At 41.0% G+C, this 17823-nt stretch overlaps 1 protein-coding gene across 1 annotated transcript in view; it reads left to right on the top strand.

The window, feature by feature from the left end:
* Positions 1 to 17823, top strand: part of SYNE1 (spectrin repeat containing nuclear envelope protein 1) — a 524167-nt gene that overhangs the window by 268102 nt on the left and 238242 nt on the right. The window contains exons 57-64 of the mRNA XM_026454397.1: positions 397 to 579; positions 3760 to 3903; positions 4248 to 4403; positions 5944 to 6108; positions 8975 to 9147; positions 11242 to 11395; positions 14087 to 14230; positions 15015 to 15179. Of these exons, the coding sequence (XP_026310182.1) occupies positions 397 to 579; positions 3760 to 3903; positions 4248 to 4403; positions 5944 to 6108; positions 8975 to 9147; positions 11242 to 11395; positions 14087 to 14230; positions 15015 to 15179 (1284 nt within the window). The remainder of the gene's footprint in view (positions 1 to 396; positions 580 to 3759; positions 3904 to 4247; positions 4404 to 5943; positions 6109 to 8974; positions 9148 to 11241; positions 11396 to 14086; positions 14231 to 15014; positions 15180 to 17823) is intronic.

Below are 17823 nucleotides of genomic sequence, written 5' to 3'. Positions count from 1 at the left end.
CATGGTGGCTCATGCCTGTAATCCCAGCACTTCGGGACACTGAGGCAGGCGGATCATGAGGTCAGGAGATCAAGACCATCCTGGCCAACATGGTGAAACCCCGTCTCTACTAAAAATACAAAAAAATTATCTGGGTGCGGTAGCACGCACCTGTAGTCCCAGGTACTCAGGAGGCTGAGGCAGGAGAATTGTTTGAACCCAGAAGGCGGAGACTGCAGTGAGCCGAGATCGTGCTACTGCACTCCAGCCTGGGCGACAGAGCGAGACTCTATCTCCAAAAAAAAAAAAAATAAAGAAAAAAAAGAAAAAGAAAGAAAGAAAAGAAAAGAAATAATGAAGTAATATATACAACACAGAACATTTTCATTATGCCTAATTCTGTATTTTCTTTTGTAGGAGTTTTTGTCAGAAAGTGAAAATGGTCAGCACAAGCTAAACGTGATGCTGTCCAAAGGGGAACTTCTGAGTACCCTGCTGACCAAAGAGAAAGCGAAAGGGATCCAGGCCAAAGTTTCAGGTGCAAAAGAAGATTGGAAAAATTTTCATTCAAATCTCCACCAAAAAGAATCTGCTCTGGAGGTATATGTAGCCAACCACATGGAAATATTATGTGTTATTTGTTATTGCTGTTGTTAGTGAAACCATAGTTTCTGTATATCAAAGTCCCCTTGTCAATGATTTTGGTCACTCCCTCTCTGAACATAAGAGGACAAAGGGCTAACAGTAAGATATAGCCCAATGCTAGAAGTGGGAGCCTCCCTGAAGAATTAAGTAGCTTCTTGCATGTTAGGGTCTCTTGTCACTGACGTGCCCTTGCACTCTCCCAGCAGGGACAGTAAGTTTTACATTTCAGCAGAACACTTAGCCTTTCATGTGAACTGCCTCAATTCTGGAAGGTGGTCTAGGAGAATGAACAAGAGTATCTATATAAGCCACAAAATGTTACAGATGAGAGTGTATATTCTAACTAATGCAAATACCAGGTAGTAGGTTTTTAGGCATTTAGTATGCAGAAACAATGTTTATATAATTTTATCTTTTCCAGACACAATAGAAGATGAATCTATCATAACCATTAAATAGTTACTGCCGCAATATAATTATTTTTTTTCTTCTGAGATTATCTATTTTATGTATCGACTCTTCTTTCAGAGGAAAATTTAGAGACATAGAGGGTATCTTTTCCTTTTAAAACACTTTTTGACAGAATATATCCTTCATTTGCTTATGATCATTATTAATGAAGGTTGGAAAAAGATAATGATAGAGAAATAATATTCAGTAGGAGAAAATGTGTATTTCCTCAATTCTTTCCTGATCCAAGACCATTGATCTCTCTTTTGTAATGGTGACTGTTTTTTCATGGCCAGCATCCTCCATTTAACAGAGTGATAACCATTGTGCCTAGAAATGTTTCCTTAATCCTTCAGGAATCATTAGTGCTATGTGGTCTGACCTGGGGGGCATCAGCTGTTGAGTGTAGCATATTTAGCATTGATTACAAGGTTATTTAGTTCAAGAGATGCCCAAGAGTGGGTGAGTGGGTCATGAATTGCCTGCTTTCTTAATCTGCTGTTCCCCTCAGAGTAGGTGTCTGTTTTGATTCTTTCCTTTCCTTTTTCCCTTCCTTTCTCTTCCTTTCCCTTCCTTTCTTTCCCTTCCCTTCCCTTCCCTTTCCTTCCCTTCCCTTCCCTTCCCTTCCCTGTCCTTTCCTTTCCCTTCCCTGCCTTCCCCTCCCCTCTCCTCCCCTTCACCTCCTCTCCCCTTCCTGTCTCCTTATTCCTCCCTCTACCCCTTCCTCACTCCTCCCCTCTCCTCCCATCCCCTCCCCTCCCCTCCCCTCTCATCTCCTTTCTTTTAGAACCTAAATTTCTGATCATGGTCCCCCATTTGCCCTGTTTGGTGGCATATTAGTTCATGCTCACAATGCTCTGAGGACATACCCAGGACTGGGTAATTTATAAAGGAGAGAGGTTTAATTGACTCACAATTCTGCAGGGTTGGGGAGGCCTCAGGAAACTTACAATCATGGCGGAAGGGGAAGCAAATGGTGGCAGGAAGTAGAAGTATGAGCAAAAGCGGGAAAAGCCCGTTATAAAACCGTCAGATCTCGTGAGAACTCACTATCATGAGAACAGCAGCATGGGGGTAACCACCCCATGATTCAATTGCCTCCCATCGGGTGCCTCCCAAGACACATGGGGATTATGGGAACTGCAATTCAAGATGAGATTTGAGTGGGAACACAGCCAAACCATATCAAGTGCACCCCTTGAGGAAGATGGAAACACCTTGAATTTATGAATTTAATTATTCCACGAATATTTGTTGAGCATCTTCTATTTGTGAAGGACTAGTCTAGGCTCTGGGGCTATAGCAGAGAATAAAACAGAACCCAGTCCCTGCCTTCATGCAACCTAAATTTTAGTAGAATACTCCAGAAGTTATTTTGGTATTTTACATTTGTGAGATACTAACTTTTCAAAGGATTCTTACAGCTAACCCATCTCCCTCAGAGGTGAGTAAGGCAGATGTGATTTTCCCCATACTGTAGACATCCCAGACCAGATACAGGTGGAACCTTCAGCTATTCTCTCATAAGCTTCATTAGCTCTTGCCACTTAGATTTTTCAGCTAACCTTTATGTATTCCCTCTCGGACAAAACTACCTAAAGTACTGGTTGTTTTTATAGCCTTTAGTTGACTCACAGTGTAACATAAATAACAAATTCACATTCACATCCACCTACCACTTTATAAGTAAGACACAGTAGATGCAGACACCTTTGCCAGAGTTAAACAGTACCATATAAAACTTTATCAAACACATTTTACACCTAGGGTACTACATAGTAACTGTGAAAGTATTTATGACATTCTTATGTGATAAGCACATAACATTATTTAGTATTTCTTATCACTTTATAAATCAGAATAAATTATTTATTAACAACATAAGCATGTAAACTACATGGATATGCTACTTCTTGTACCCCCATTAATGAAAATCAAACAAATGTTGGCTAACATTTCTTTACATTCCTGTAAGGTACTATGGTGTGTCTCAGGAAGTGTCAGACCCGGGCCCTCCCCTCATGGAGTTTGCAGTCTAGTTTTGGAGACAAGGCATATCTGCATCAGATGAAAATTCACAATCCAACCTAGTCTGTGATGAAGTATATAGGCATAGTATAGACAACAAATGCTCTAGAAGTTGAGAAATGGGTGTGATCTCAGAAGTGGGCTGGAATGTTAGGGGGAAAAAATTCTATTTTCCAAAGGAGAACCCTAAAAAGTTCTTAAAGGATGTTCAAAAAATGTATTTGTGCCAAGGTAAAAGATGGAATGTTTCAGACTTTGGGGCAGACTTTGTTTTTTTGTGGATGTTTTTGAGACAGAGTCACCCTCTGTCGCCCAGGCTAGAGTAGAGTGGCACAATCTCAGCTCACTACAAGCTCCACCTCCTGGGTGCAAGCAATTCTCCTGCCTCGGCCTCCTGAGTAGCTGAGATTACAGGCACCTGCCAGCACAGCTGGCTAATTTTCTGTATTTTAGTAGAGACGGGGTCACATCATGTTGCCCAGGCTGGTCTTGAACTCCTGAGCTCAAGCTATCTGCCCACCTCGGCCACCCAAAGTGCTGGGATTACAGACGTGAGTCACTGCGCCCAGCCTGGGTGGACTTTGAATGCCAAGTGAAGGACCTTGGACTTGCTATTGAAATATTTTCTTGTCCTGGACACTATCTAAAACCTTGCAGAATCTAAAGATCCAAATGAAAGACTTTGAAGTAAGCGCTGAGCCTATCCAGGACTGGCTGAGTAAAACTGAGAAGATGGTCCATGAAAGCAGCAATCGCCTCTATGATCTGCCAGCAAAGAGGAGGGAGCAGCAGAAGCTCCAGGTGATGAACCCGCCTCCCCAGACCCCATCTGACCGTGTCTTTGTCCCGTCCACTGTCGACTCTACAGATGCATGCTCAGCACCCTTGAGTTAGGCTGTGCCACCGTGAGATGTAGTGCGTTCTTTCCCCATTGCTGGCAGATTTTATGTTTTCTGACTTTCTTTGGAAGTATGATTTGTCTCCTTCCATGATTTGTGCTCCACGGTGTGTAGATTGGAGATAATAAAGCCTCCAGAGTACATGGATGGCCTGCCAGTGTTGATTTCCATGTTCTCCGGGCCAAAGCTTCGTCCTCAATGTGCTTTTCCCCAGCCTCTGAATAGTAACTTGCTTGTGCTTTTCAGTCTGTCCTTGAGGAAATACACTGCTACGAGCCTCAGCTCAACAGGCTGAAAGAGAAAGCTCAGCAGCTGTGGGAAGGACAAGCTGCCAGCAAGAGCTTTAGGCACAGAGTGTCGCAGCTATCTTCTCAGTATCTAGCGCTAAGCAATTTAACAAAGGTAACGCCTGGCACGTGCTGTGTGTGAGTGTGATACTGATGTCGCAAAACTGGAGTTGCAGCAGGTTCTGCAGGGTGTGCATTGCGTCCTGACCTGCCGACAGTGTGGGTCTCCAGGTCAGCAGTAAGGGGTGTGAGTGCTGTTACCCTCGCCTTGCAATCTGAGTTCATCACTGTTGTTGCATCAGCTTGATGTGGCTCTCTGAAAAGGCCGGAACAGGTTTCGAAAATTGAAGGGACTTCCAGTCTTCATTATTGTGTAAGATATTCCTTTTAATACTGAAATGATATGTTCCCCAGAGATTCAAATCATAAACATAAAACAAAGCTCAGAGCCTTTGTTCTAAAGAATCCCAGATTAAATTGCTTTAGAAAAACATGAATTCTAAACAGTTTAAATTTTATTAAAGTATATATAGTGGTATTTTTTAAAAATTCATCTGAATCTGTGCATTCATTATATAGTAGTCAAGGATGTGTTGATTGAGAGTTTCAGTTCAGATTCTAGAGCAGAGCTCAAAATTGGCAATGGTTCAGGCAACTGATTAAATCTCTTTTCAAATAGCGTAGAAGAAAACAAATGGAATCCTGCTACAACCTCATTTAGAGCATTCAGCCAGTATAACAGACCCAATTTGAACTGTATGGTGCAGGCCTATCTTGAGCTTTATGTGGCTTACAACCTTTGTTTCCTAGATTTTGAAATTTCAGGTGTTAGCATATAGGGACCCCGGTATAATTTGATCTTTAATTTGGCCTCATCTGTTCTGTAAGTGTGGACTTACAGGGTCTGTTGATTTGGGTCTTCAATACACATCACTGAGGCAGTCACACTAGCTTAGGTCTGGGAGTAAATAGTCTATGTTTACACCCATGTTTATTCTATGAATGTTACTTTTGTTGTCTTTATAAAATCTGGCACATATCTAAGTTAAGATAAGGAATGAATCATCTTAGAATGAATGAAGAACATCTTTCGATTCTTTTGTATTTACTTGGATACCAAAAGTAATTGATATATGAATGTTTTGAGAGCTGTAGATTATTCTTGAAAAGTCTTCACTGTGTTAGATTGACCTATAATTAATATGCAAAACCACACGGACAGTCCCAAGTTTTAAAATTTAGAGATATTACAAAAATCTCAGATTATTTTTTTAGAACCCTGGCTACAATGTAGGTCATGTGAGTTGTAGTGTCATACGTGAGCCCAATGTCATACGTGAAAGTTAGAAACTACTTTGACCAGTCTCCCAGACAAGGCATTAGGAAGAAATTTTACTGATTTAAAATAATCATGATAGTCATAAAGAATTTGAGAGGCATACAATTGTAACTTTTTCTTGCTTTTGACCCAGTTTTTCTAACAGTTTTATGATTTAGAAAGATCTTTGACATATCTCATAGAATTAGGCCAGACTTGTCTCGTATCTGGCAGCATAGGAAGCCATGACTGATTGCCGTTGTTTCAAACAAACTGTTAGCTTTACAATTTGTCTCTGCGGGGTGGACAGCTTGAAAAACGTTTCTGTCATTTCCAGGAGAAAGTGTCAAGGCTGGATAGAATCGTTGCAGAACACAATCAGTTCTCTCTCGGGATTAAAGAATTACAAGACTGGATGACAGATGCGATTCACATGCTGGATTCGTACTGCCACCCGACGTCCGACAAAAGTGTGCTGGACAGCAGGACGCTCAAGCTTGAGGTGTGCATCTTTAGATAGAAATATTTCCAACCTACAGAATTTGTTTGTTTTTCTCAAAATTTCCAGTCTCCATCCACCTGGAGTGATGATGTCGCATTCTCTCCTTGAGAAATCTCAGATGCTTTGTGAGTGTAACCCTGTCTGCCTTGGGTGGACATGCCAGAAAATTCCTGAATCATCTGACCCCAGATGTTTTCCAAGAAATGATAAAGCCCAAACGTGATTACTTGTGTGATCACTTGTTAAGAGGATAGTTTTAAATTAGATCACAGACATATTTATTACGGGAAAATATTTTGAGGAAACATTTTATAGGGCAAAAGATTTTCCATCTTTTTCAACTAACTTGTCTTCCTGTATTTAGCCAATTCTCCTCCCATCCCAAGATATGAGTTCAATTTTGCATTTGCGATGAAAACAATGAATCTTCATTCATTTGTATACTGGGTGCCTTCTAGGAGACTGGCACTCCATCTTGACTCCAGGGAATCAAAGGTGAATAATGTAGTCTTTTTCCTCAAGGATTTTACTGTCTGAAGTTGGAGGTCGAAATACAGAAGACAATAACCACAGATGCAGATGTGCTTATGGTGTTATAGACACACACAGGAGTGGAACTGTGCAGGAGGGGTGGGGTTGAAAGTTGGGACAGGTTTCTTAGGAAGTGTGATAGGTTGCTGGGCACGGTGGCTCACGCCTGTAATCCCAGCACTTTGGGAGGCCGAGGAGGGCAGATCACGAGGTCAGGAGATCGAGACCATCCTGGCTAACACGGTGAAACCCTGTCTCTACTAAAAATACAAAAAATTAGCCAGGCGTCGTGGCAGGCACCTGTCGTCCCAGATACTTGGGAGGCTGAGGCAGGAGAATGGCGTGAACCCAGGAGGTGGAGCTTGTAGTGAGCCTAGGTCCTAGATCGCGCCACTGCACTCCAGCCTAGGCAACAGAGTGAGACTCTATGTCAAAAAAAAAAAAAAAAAAAAAAGGAAGTGTGATAGGTACACCGAGTTATGTGGGGTTTGGGGTTTAAATTTTTTTTTTTAATAAAATTAAGACAGAGTCTTGCCTTCTTGCCTACGCTGGTCTTGAACTCCTGAACTTAAGCAATCCTCCTGCCTTGGCCTCCCAAAATACCGGGATTACAGGTGTGAGCCACTGCACCCTGCCATAAACCAAGTTTTTGTTTTGTTTTTGGTTTTTGTTTTGTTTTGTTTTAGATGGAGTTTTGCTCTTGTTGCCCAGGCTGGAGTGCAATGGTGTGATCTCAGCTGACAAAAACCTCTGCCTCCTGGGTTCAAGTGATTCTCCTGCCTCAGCCTCCCGAGTAGCTGGGATTACAGGCATGCACCACCACGCCAGGCTAATTTTGCATTTTTAGTAGAGACAGGGTTTCTCCATGTTGGTCAGTCTGGTCTCGAACTCCTGACCTCAGATGATCTGCCCACCTTGGCCTCCCAGAGTGCTGGGATTACAGATGTGAGCCAGCCAAAACCGAGTTTTTAAGAATGATAGGGGAATTATTTTGGCAAAGATAACCCGGTGGAGACTTGGGAATGGTGGCAGAGAGTGGAAAAGTGTGAAGAAAAGCCAGAGGAAAGAACAGCTTAGTGTGTGAGAAATTTCTACCAGTTGCTTATTGCCACAGCAGAAATTGGTGGCAATGGGTAGCTGAAGCTGAGGTTTTGGAAGTTGTCAAGAACCATGTTATAAAGAGAGATGAAGCTTTGTCTTTTAGGTGACATTATCAGTTTTATAACTTGGAATTAAAACTTCCTTCTGGCTGGGCACAGTGGCTCACACTTATAATCCCAGCACTTTGGGAGGCTGAAGTGGGAGAATTGCTTGAGCCCAGGAGTTCAACAGCAGGCGGGGCATCATACTGAGACCTCATCTTTAAAAAAAAAAAAAAAAAAAAATTTAAATTAGCTGGGCATGGTGGCATGTGCCTGTAGTCCTAGCTACCAGGGAGGCTGAGCTGGAAGGATCACTTGATCCCAGGGGTTTGAGGCTGGGGTGAACTATGATTACACCACTGCACTGAGGCCTGGGAGAAAGAGATAGACTCTGTCTCTAAAAATACAAAAGAAAAAACTTCCTTCTCACATAGAAAAAGAATAGTGCTTGCGGTGGCTCAAGCCTGTAATCCCAGCACTTTGGGAGGCCGAGATGGGCAGATCACGAGGTCAGGAGATCGAGACCATCCTGGCTAACACGGTGAAACCCCATCTCTACTAAAAAATACAAAAAACTAGCCGGGCAAGGTGGCGGGTGCCTGTAGTCCCAGGTACTCGGGAGGCTGAGGCAGGAGAATGGTGTGAACCCGGGAGGCGGAGCTTGCAGTGAGCTGAGATCTGGCCACTGCGCTCCAGCCTGGGCGACAGAGCGAGACTCCATCTCAAAAAAAAAAAAAAAAAAAAACAAAAAACAAAACAAAAAACAAAAAACAAAAAACGAATAGTGCTTATGAAGAACATGAAATATATAATCAATTTCTATAGGCTTTTTTGTTGTAGAGACCACAACATTTATAAACTCTTCATCCTATAACCTTGAGAAATCATGAATTCTACTGTACTATATTTTTCCGTTGTTAAAACCAGTAAAGTAAAACTTCATTGGAAGGAAGGGATTATTCAGAGAAGACTGGAGACCTTCAATACCAAGGCCACTTAGTAAAAACCCGCGGGTAGCTGGTGACTGGCACTCACCAGCAAGCCACTTCCCCACCCTCCATCTCAGCCGACTGGGAGCTCCAGGGCTGGATACAATTGCATATTATTCTGTGATCTTTAGGAGCTCTGCAATATTTAAAGCCAGAAATGTTAAACATACAAATGACAAAGGACTTCTGTATTTGTTTTCACAGGCTCTATTATCAGTCAAACAGGAAAAAGAGATTCAGATGAAAATGATAGTGACCAGGGGAGAATCTGTCCTTCAGAATACCTCTCCAGAAGGCATTCCCACTATTCAACAGCAGCTGCAGAGTGTGAAGGATATGTGGGCATCCCTTTTGTCTGCAGGGATTCGTTGTAAAAGGTAAGGGAAACTACAGCCAAGCACTGGGGAAGCTATTACTAAAAGATCAATATAATACTACTGAACAGACCATTCCTGTGGCTGGCTTCCCTTCCCTTCCCTTCCCTTCCTTTCCCTTCCCTTCCCCTCCCCTCCCCTCCCCTCCCCTCCTCCTCCCTCTCTTCCCTCCCTCCCTCCCTCTCTACTTCCTCCCTCCCTCCCTCCTTACCTTCTTTCCTTTCTTCCTTCCTCCCTTTTCCTTCAATTCCTCTTTCTTTTTATTTCTTTTTTCTTATCAGAACAAAAGAAACTGGCAGATGTAATCTCACATTTAGATTGACCTGAATACTGTGCCTACATGTTAATATAACTAAAAATGCATGTTTCTTTTTGTTGCTGTTGCTAACATAAAAATACAAAAAAAGAAGATTCATAATGTAAAAATAAAGGGATTAAAACCAAGTAGTGGACATGGGAGGTAAACCCAAGAAATACAAATAGTGGAGTGGGAAAGAAATAGCAGGCAGGGGGAGGGCAGTAAATAAAGGGTGTTGTATTAGCCTGTTCTCTTGCTGCTATGAAGACACTCCTGAGATTGGGTGATTTATAAAGGAAAGAGGTTTAATTGACTCACAGTTCCGCATGGCTGGGGAGGCCTCAGGAAACTTACAATCATGGCGGAGGGGAAGCAAACACATCCTTCTTCACATGGCAGCAAGAGAGATGAGTGCTGAGCAAAGGGGGAAAAGCCCCTTATAAAATCATCCGATCTATCACAAGAACAGCATGGGGGAACCGCCCCCATGATTCAGTTACCTCCCATTGGGTCCCTCCCATGACATGTGGGAATTATGGTAACTATAATTCAAGATGATATTTGGGTGGGGATACAGAGCCTAACCATATCAGTTATGTCATCAAGCAAGTTGCCCACCATTGTGAGCAGGGGATCTAGGGTATTTGGAAACAAACTCCTATGAATTAGAAGAGCAGTTGAGGGCTGCCCCTAAGGGTGAGGCTCCCCTACCCTTCTTGCCTACATTGCTGTCAAACTGAGAGTACATCAGGGACTAGAGAATGTCTTCAAGCTAAGAGATCTAGGAGCAATTAGAAGTCCAGTTGGCCCTATGCTGCAGTGGTGTGATCTGGGGGTGTGGATGGATGGAGCACTTATAGTTTCTGCTGCAAAAGGACCCAAAACCTGGTAGTACAACTAGGCAGAAATGATTAATGGAATTTAAAATACAGCATGTGTAGGCCAGGCATGGTGGCTCACACCTGTAATCCCAGCACTTTGAGAGGCTGAGGTGAGTGAATCACAAGGTCAGGAGGTCAAGACCATCCTGGCTAACACAGTGAAACCCCATCTCTACTAAAAGTACAAAAAAATTAGCCAGGTGTGGTGGTGGGCGCCTGTAGTCCCAGCTACTAGGGAGGCTGAGGCAGGAGAATGGCATGAAGCCAGTAGGCGGAGCTTATAGTGAGCCCAGATAACGCCGCTGCACTCCAGCCTGAGTGAGAGAGCGAGACTCTGTCTCAAAAAAAAAAAAAAGCATGTGTGTGTTTAGACAAGAGAAGTGCTTAACTTATCTCTAAGAGAAATAATTAAGTTTTAATACTTAGACCAAGTCAGGAAATATTGTCCTTTTATTTCATTGTGATTTTCTGATTTTTAATCTCACACAGGGTGGTTACTGTACTTATTCTTCTCTCCTGCTCTGAATGTCCTGCTCAATTTGATAGAGTTAAGTGTTGCTTCTCTCCCTGCCCAGAGCTTTGGCTCCAGAAAAGACCCACCCAGGGGATCTCTCCCAGTTTTGCCTTTGAACCTCTCTCAGTGTCTGGTGTCCCCCTAGCTGCTGACTCTTGAGTTGATAGCAAGTTCCATGTTTCTGCATATTGGCCTAGGTTTAAATGTCCCTTGCTTCCTGAGGCTGCCCTTCACACCTAGACTCAGTGTCGTTAAGCCCTGGGCAGCCTGCTCACTCCCAAGTCAGCTTCTTCCTGATCTCTTGACCTCTTGCTGACTGGAGTGGATGGAGCAGACACAATGACAGATTTTAGAGGCCTAAGGATTGTCAATGTGGATTTATTGTCCTTTCAAATCCCTCTCAGTCAACTCGAAGGAGCTCTCTCAAAATGGACAAGTTATCAGGATGATGTTCGACAGTTCTCCGGTTGGATGGACAGTATGGAAGTCAACCTAAATGAATCTGAAAGGCAGCATGCGGAGCTGCGGGATAAAATAAGTATGCTCGGAAAAGCCAAGGTGAGAGGTGGATTCCAGGTTCCATTTGTTTTCTTACAGGCTTCTTGAGAATGCCACAGTCAGACAAAAACGGGATTACGTGTATGCTAGGACTGAGCACATAACCAAATTATGTTTGGGGCTTATGGTATAATTTCTAAAGGCTTCTGAAACTGGAATTTCAATTGTGGTTATTTTATTAGTGAGTAAAAATTTTCCCTTCCAGGAAAACCATGTGGACCCATGTTTTATAATACAAACCACTGAAAATGTAGCACCGTGAAATATCTATTAACGTCTTCAGCCTGCTCATCATTATGAAGACTTTCTTTTTTTAATCACATCTTTTTGTGTTATTTTTTGTGCATTTGTCATAATGCTTATATTAGTACAGTACTACATGGATTTTTAAAATAAATAAATAATGGCATGTTCTTAAAACTTATTGACAGTAGTATTCAAACATGACGTTTTATAGTCCTTTGGTTTACAGCTGCAGCCTCACTCCAGGGCGTGATCATTGGACAGCCTGTTCCTTCACCCCCTTACCATTGTCCTAAACAGCACTTATGATCTTCTACACAGAAATCCTTTAACCTCTCACATTCTCTATTTCTACTCATTTGTGCACCTCACCCTGAATATATTACATTGGAAACCTCACTACTCCCAGTGCCTTCTTTCTCATTGCATCAGGCACTAGGTTCTACTGATCCATCCTCTTCACCTGAACTGGAACAGACTCCTGATTTTTCACCTTGTTTCTTGCCTCTATCTGTTGTTATCTCCTATAAAGATGAATGTCTCACTTCCAGCCTGAGGTCCTGTGTTGGCTTCCCATTGTCTACAGTATAAGCTCAATCTCCCTCGCCTGGTTTGTAAGAATGGAAATAAGCTCCTCTGCCATGCTGCTTTCCTTCATGCTCCTAGCCTCCTCCCTTGTGCTCTCCAGCCTTGCTGAATCTCACACTATCTCCTGAACATGCTACAGTCTTCACAGTTCTGTGCCTTTGCACAATCTCTTCCATTTTTACAGAAGGTCCTTGCTCTGTCTCTGCCCCTGGCAACCTCCTACTTATCTTTCTGAATGAATTTTGAAGTCATTTTAACTATGCTACACCACCACCGCTCAGGCTTGATTCATTGTTCTGTTCTGTCATAGCCCTTGGTTCAAAGCTCTTTATCAATTTCATAGGATATATATTTGCATGTCCCTCTCCTTCAGTGGATAGAGATGCTTAATTTTCTTCATATCCTCAACACTTGGCTCTCTGTCTGACACAGATCACACGCTGAGTAAAAGTTATTTAAATGACTAAATGATCTTATGTGACCTATGCCAGGTACTTAATGTTTCTGGGGCTCATTTGTGCATCTGTAAATTAATATAATTATAATTATCTGCTTCATAAATACCTGCATGTGTTATCTGTTATAATAATTAATTGCTTAATTAATTAGATTCTTCATCTATTCAATCAACATTCATTGAGAAATTGCTACATGCAGGCATTGTGCCTGATTCTAGGAGTAAAAACAGTCAAGCGTACATTAGTGGGGGTGCATTCACTCAGTAATAAATGTTCAAATAAATAATTATAATTGCTGAGTACTATGAAGAAAAAAAGTGGTGTGGTGTGAGAGAAAGTAATTTTGAAAAGGTTTATACAGTTGTTTGTTTGAGGCCAGGGGAGAGGGATAAGAAAGGCCTCTCTGAAACAGCAGACATATAGTCGATGCACTAAAGAATTTAAGGCAGAGAAATGAGCCTGGGGAGGAGTTGAGGAACCAATATTCTAGATAGAATAAACAGCGGGTCCTCAGGCCCTGTGGAGGGAAAGATCCTGTTGCAATGGGGAGCTGTGAGGAGAAAGGCAGGTGTTGTTGCAGCAGAGAGTAGGCAGGGAGGGGCTGCGAGGGGAGTTTGATGGAGAGACAGGGCCTGATCCTCCATCGCCATGTCAGCTGCTCTGAGGATTTTCCTCTTGATCCCGGCAGCATGGGCAAGATAATCCAGGTTTTAAGCTGAGAAGCGACATGATTCAACTTTTAATTGCAAGACATTATATCACTTAGACTGCTGTGTGGAGCATGAAATAAGGGACAGGGAAAGAATTGGTGGCCAGGAATCTGCCTGGAAGACTACTGCAAAGTCCAAGTGAAAGAGGAGGGCAGCCTGGGCTGGGGAGTTTGCAGGAGATGTGGGGACAGATGTCACGGTATAAAAGGAGGTAGAGCTAACTGGATTTCCTAATGGTTTAAGAGGACAGAGAGCTAGAGAAGATGCTGAAACAATTCTCATGTTCTGGGTTGACCGGCTGGGTGGGAGGTCATGGCATTTGCTGTTTGAAAAGAGATGGAAAGAGAAGGGGGTTTCATGGGACGCTGGGGTAGAATAGGGATGGGGTGAACATCAGAGGTCCATTTCTGGTCATAATCAGTTTGAAATGTTAAAGTAGAAACATAAAGTCATTAATTGGGAATTCATATCTTATAGAAAGTTCTGGGTCAGACATAAAATACACACATAAACACACACACTCCATGCATTCACACACATATCTGTGTCAAATAGATAAATAGATGGAGAGATGGACCAATGGGTAACCGGAGGTCACTTGTCAACTGTACAGTTAAAATATCTTGGTTTTAGCATGTCATTGATGTGACGGTGCATGGGTAACCACTTTATGTTTCTTAAATGCTCTCTAGTTATTAAATGAAGAAGTGCTGAGTTACAACAGCTTGCTGGAGACCATCGAAGTCAAAGGGGCTGGCATGACAGAACACTATGTCACCCAGCTAGAACTCCAGGATCTACAGGAAAGATACAGAGCCATCCAAGAGAGGGCCAAGGTACAGCAAAGCACTTTCCTTGTAGATTCACCGAAAGGGCAGTGTTTGGAGCTGTGCTCCTTCAAAGACTCATGTATTTTCAAGAATGACGGGCTTGGGAAAACAGAACAAAAGCAAAATGAATTTTTAACATTTTAAAGGTATTACTGGCAAAACCAAACAAAAACCTTCAAATATTGTTAGTATTATGAAAGCTATGAAAGTAAGATAATTTTCAACTACAAATTCCTAGAAATGTACCATTTTTTAAAAAATTCTGGACAGCTTCACAATGAAGACTCATAAATGCCTTAGTATGTCTGATCGTGAGTTTTCTAAGGTGGGAAATAATCAATGATAGTATTTATCATTCTTCATTTAGTCCTCACAAAGAAAATAAATATGCTTTTTCAGAGCACATTCTACTGTGGAAAATTAAATCCACAGTAAGTCCAAATCCTCATTTAAGGCACAATATACGAATTTCAATTTTCTTCATTAGCAAAAGTGAATTTTTATGAAATTAGTAAAGTGAATTCATTTTTTAATCTGTCTATTACATTTTATAAGGTGTTCAGAGATCATGTAGCTAATTCAACAAAATAATTAATAACGCATTTATTCCTGAAATATTAGGTTTTTATATTTTTACATAAATCTTGAAGATTCATGATTCTAGGAAATAACTCGTATTCCAATGTCTCAATAACTGTACTTTTCTAAAATTACAAAAGTGAGTTACAGCACATTGATGCTTTATAAAGTAATGTGTTCCTATCTTTCTTATTGTAAATGTTAATTATAGGAAGCCGTAACCAAGTCTGAAAAACTTGTCCGCCTGCACCAAGAGTATCAGAGAGACCTAAAGGCATTTGAAGTTTGGTTGGGGCAAGAACAAGAAAAACTCGACCAGTATTCAGTTCTTGAAGGTGATGTCCACACTCATGAGACAACATTGCGTGATCTTCAGGTAAAGCCTCCTTTATCCTAAAACAAAGGAATCTTCATTCTGATTATGGAATTACTATTTTAAGCAATAGGAAGTTAATAGAAACCTTGAGCCCAGTGGCTAGCTGATACACATTAAGTGCAATCCCCATAAGGTCTGATCAAGAACATTCCGAGACCTCAGTAGTATGTGCTAGTTAACATCATTTTGTAGCAATTTAGATAGGGCAGGACTAGTACTTGGGGGAACTCACAGAGCTGCTAGGGTGGCCCTGACAAGAATGGCTGGAGATCCAATTGATGGGGTTGTCTGGCCTACCTGCCTGTTTCTCCCTAAGGGATCAAACCAGATGTGGGGGACAGCAGCAGAAAGCATTAGAAGGTGACATGAAGTCAAACTAGTGGCAATATATTGAGCCATGTGGTTTTAAGCAAAACTTACCACATTGCTGATGGTACAGGTTTGGGCTCAGAATTCTAGAGGAAGGAATTAGAGAAGCCAAAAAAAAAAAAAAAAGTGTTTGTGCCCAGGCCAGCAGGCCATAATTCATGGTGAGAAGTCAGACATGGTGGAAAAAGTGGTCATAACCTGTATACTTATTTACTCATTCAGTATTTACTGGGCACTTAAAACAGTACACATACTTTGCTAGCTACTTCAGGTAAAGGTGATTAAGATATGATTTCTGCCTTCAAGGAACTCGAAATCTGATGAGGAACACAAACCCATAGAAAGATGATTATAAATAATATGGTGAGGACATTAACAGACTAATGTAAGGAATCTTATGATAGCCTCAAAGAAGGGCCCATAATCTTACCTTAGGAGTAGGTAGGAATCAAAGAAGTTCACCAAGAAGGGGCCACCATGTACAAAACAAACAGCAGAAGATGGAGAAAGGCCAATGAGATCACTTTATGTCCCACCAGCGATGTGTTGGAACTTACAAATGTGCTATCAGCCTGGATCAGAATTGGTTCAGGATTGGGTAAGTTTTACCTACAGCTTGGACAAGGTGGAAAAACCAGGGGCCATCATGATTATTAGTCACATATAAAATTTCTGGCTCTTTCTGTTAGGTCTGGGAAATTGCATAATGTCAAGAGAATGGGGTTGGGATTAGGAATTTGGGACTCTCATCCTTGGGGAACCCAACACTAGGTGACTTCAGGCAAGTGAGAACTTCTCTGACCCAATTTCGTCCACAGAGTTGTAAGGATTAAATGGAAGAAAATCTTGTTTAAATATATGGTCTACTCATGAAGTAAGTAAATAATAAAAGTTAGAAGGGTCACAATTTCCTTAGCTTACTTACGGGTTTCATCCATCCTGCCTCCAAAGAGTAGGATGTCCTAGTCCACAGGTTTAGCTGTTGTAATTTATTTGACTCAAATCGACTATTTTCTTTAAATAACCCTTCTTAGTTCTACACTACCAACATCATTGGCAAGCAAATGCTGAGCGCCCTGTGCTTTTGTGTAGGAACTAAGCCAATAGTTACCCATCACCAGCAGATGTTGCTGTTGCTCTGGTCAAAAGAAAATATTTCGCTTAAGCCAGTATTTAACGGGTGCAAACCTAACTTCCCCCTGATTTCACTGTGCATTAATTCTTACATTTTCTATTGTGAGCCACCACAAAGGTTAAAAAGGAAGGAAGATGCTAGTGACAGGAAGCAGTGGTGGAGAATTGTGATGCTGCAACCACAAAGCAGAATTTCTTCAGGATCCTGATGTTCTGTAGCATGTACATGGTGTGGGGATTGGCCAGTCGTGTGGACCATATTCAGAAATCATTTTGTATAACCTGAAGGCCTAGTTTGGGTCATAGAACATATATAATTTTTATATTTTTTATATAATATTTTAAATATATTAATATATTTAATATGTTTAATACATTACATACACATATTTATGTTGTATATATTTTATATTTTTAGTAATATTATATATAAATATATATTTATTTAAATATTGAGCCATGTTTTTCCTTCAGAATACAGAGTTGAAATTTGGGATATATGAGAATTTATCTAATAGGATATTAACTTGGATAATAGATAAAGTGGTTATTTATGAAGTATGGAAGAGATGCTGAGAAGATTAATAAATCAGTCAACTACTTTCCAGGGCCACAGTGTCTGTATTTTTAAATAAAATATTATTGGAATGCAGCCACACCCATTTATTTATGTATCATCTGTGGTTTTTTTCATACTACAATGGCAGAGTTAAGTCATTGCAACAGAGACCTATGGCCCACAAGGTCCAAATTATTTACTATCAGGCCCTTCATAGAAAAAGTTTGCCAACCTTGAATTAGGAAAATGATTGTAAAAAATTATCTTGAAAAAAACTCTAAGAATTTTAGAATAAAGTTTATGTATTTGTTGCCAATTTGATTAATATTTTACCATGTATATCTATAGTTCTTCTCTTTCCATGTGCATATGTGTTTACATTACACCATGCTTGAAGTGACATCATATTTGAAGAAAAATGTTCTATTAGTTGAAACCATATGAGATTGTTATTTTTGTAAGAAAAATATTTTAGCAATCTTAAGTGGTTTTTAAAGTATGGTATTGAGGAAATACTATGTTTTAACTACATATGTTGATTTTTGTTTTGTTTTGTTTTTTTGTTTTTTTTGAGACGGAGTC

The sequence above is a fragment of the Piliocolobus tephrosceles genome, chromosome 5, assembly GCF_002776525.5.
Source record: "Piliocolobus tephrosceles isolate RC106 chromosome 5, ASM277652v3, whole genome shotgun sequence".
Taxonomy (NCBI): domain Eukaryota; kingdom Metazoa; phylum Chordata; class Mammalia; order Primates; family Cercopithecidae; genus Piliocolobus; species Piliocolobus tephrosceles.
The sequence above is the reverse complement of the archived record's forward strand: the minus strand, read 5'-3'. Positions and strand labels throughout refer to the sequence as shown.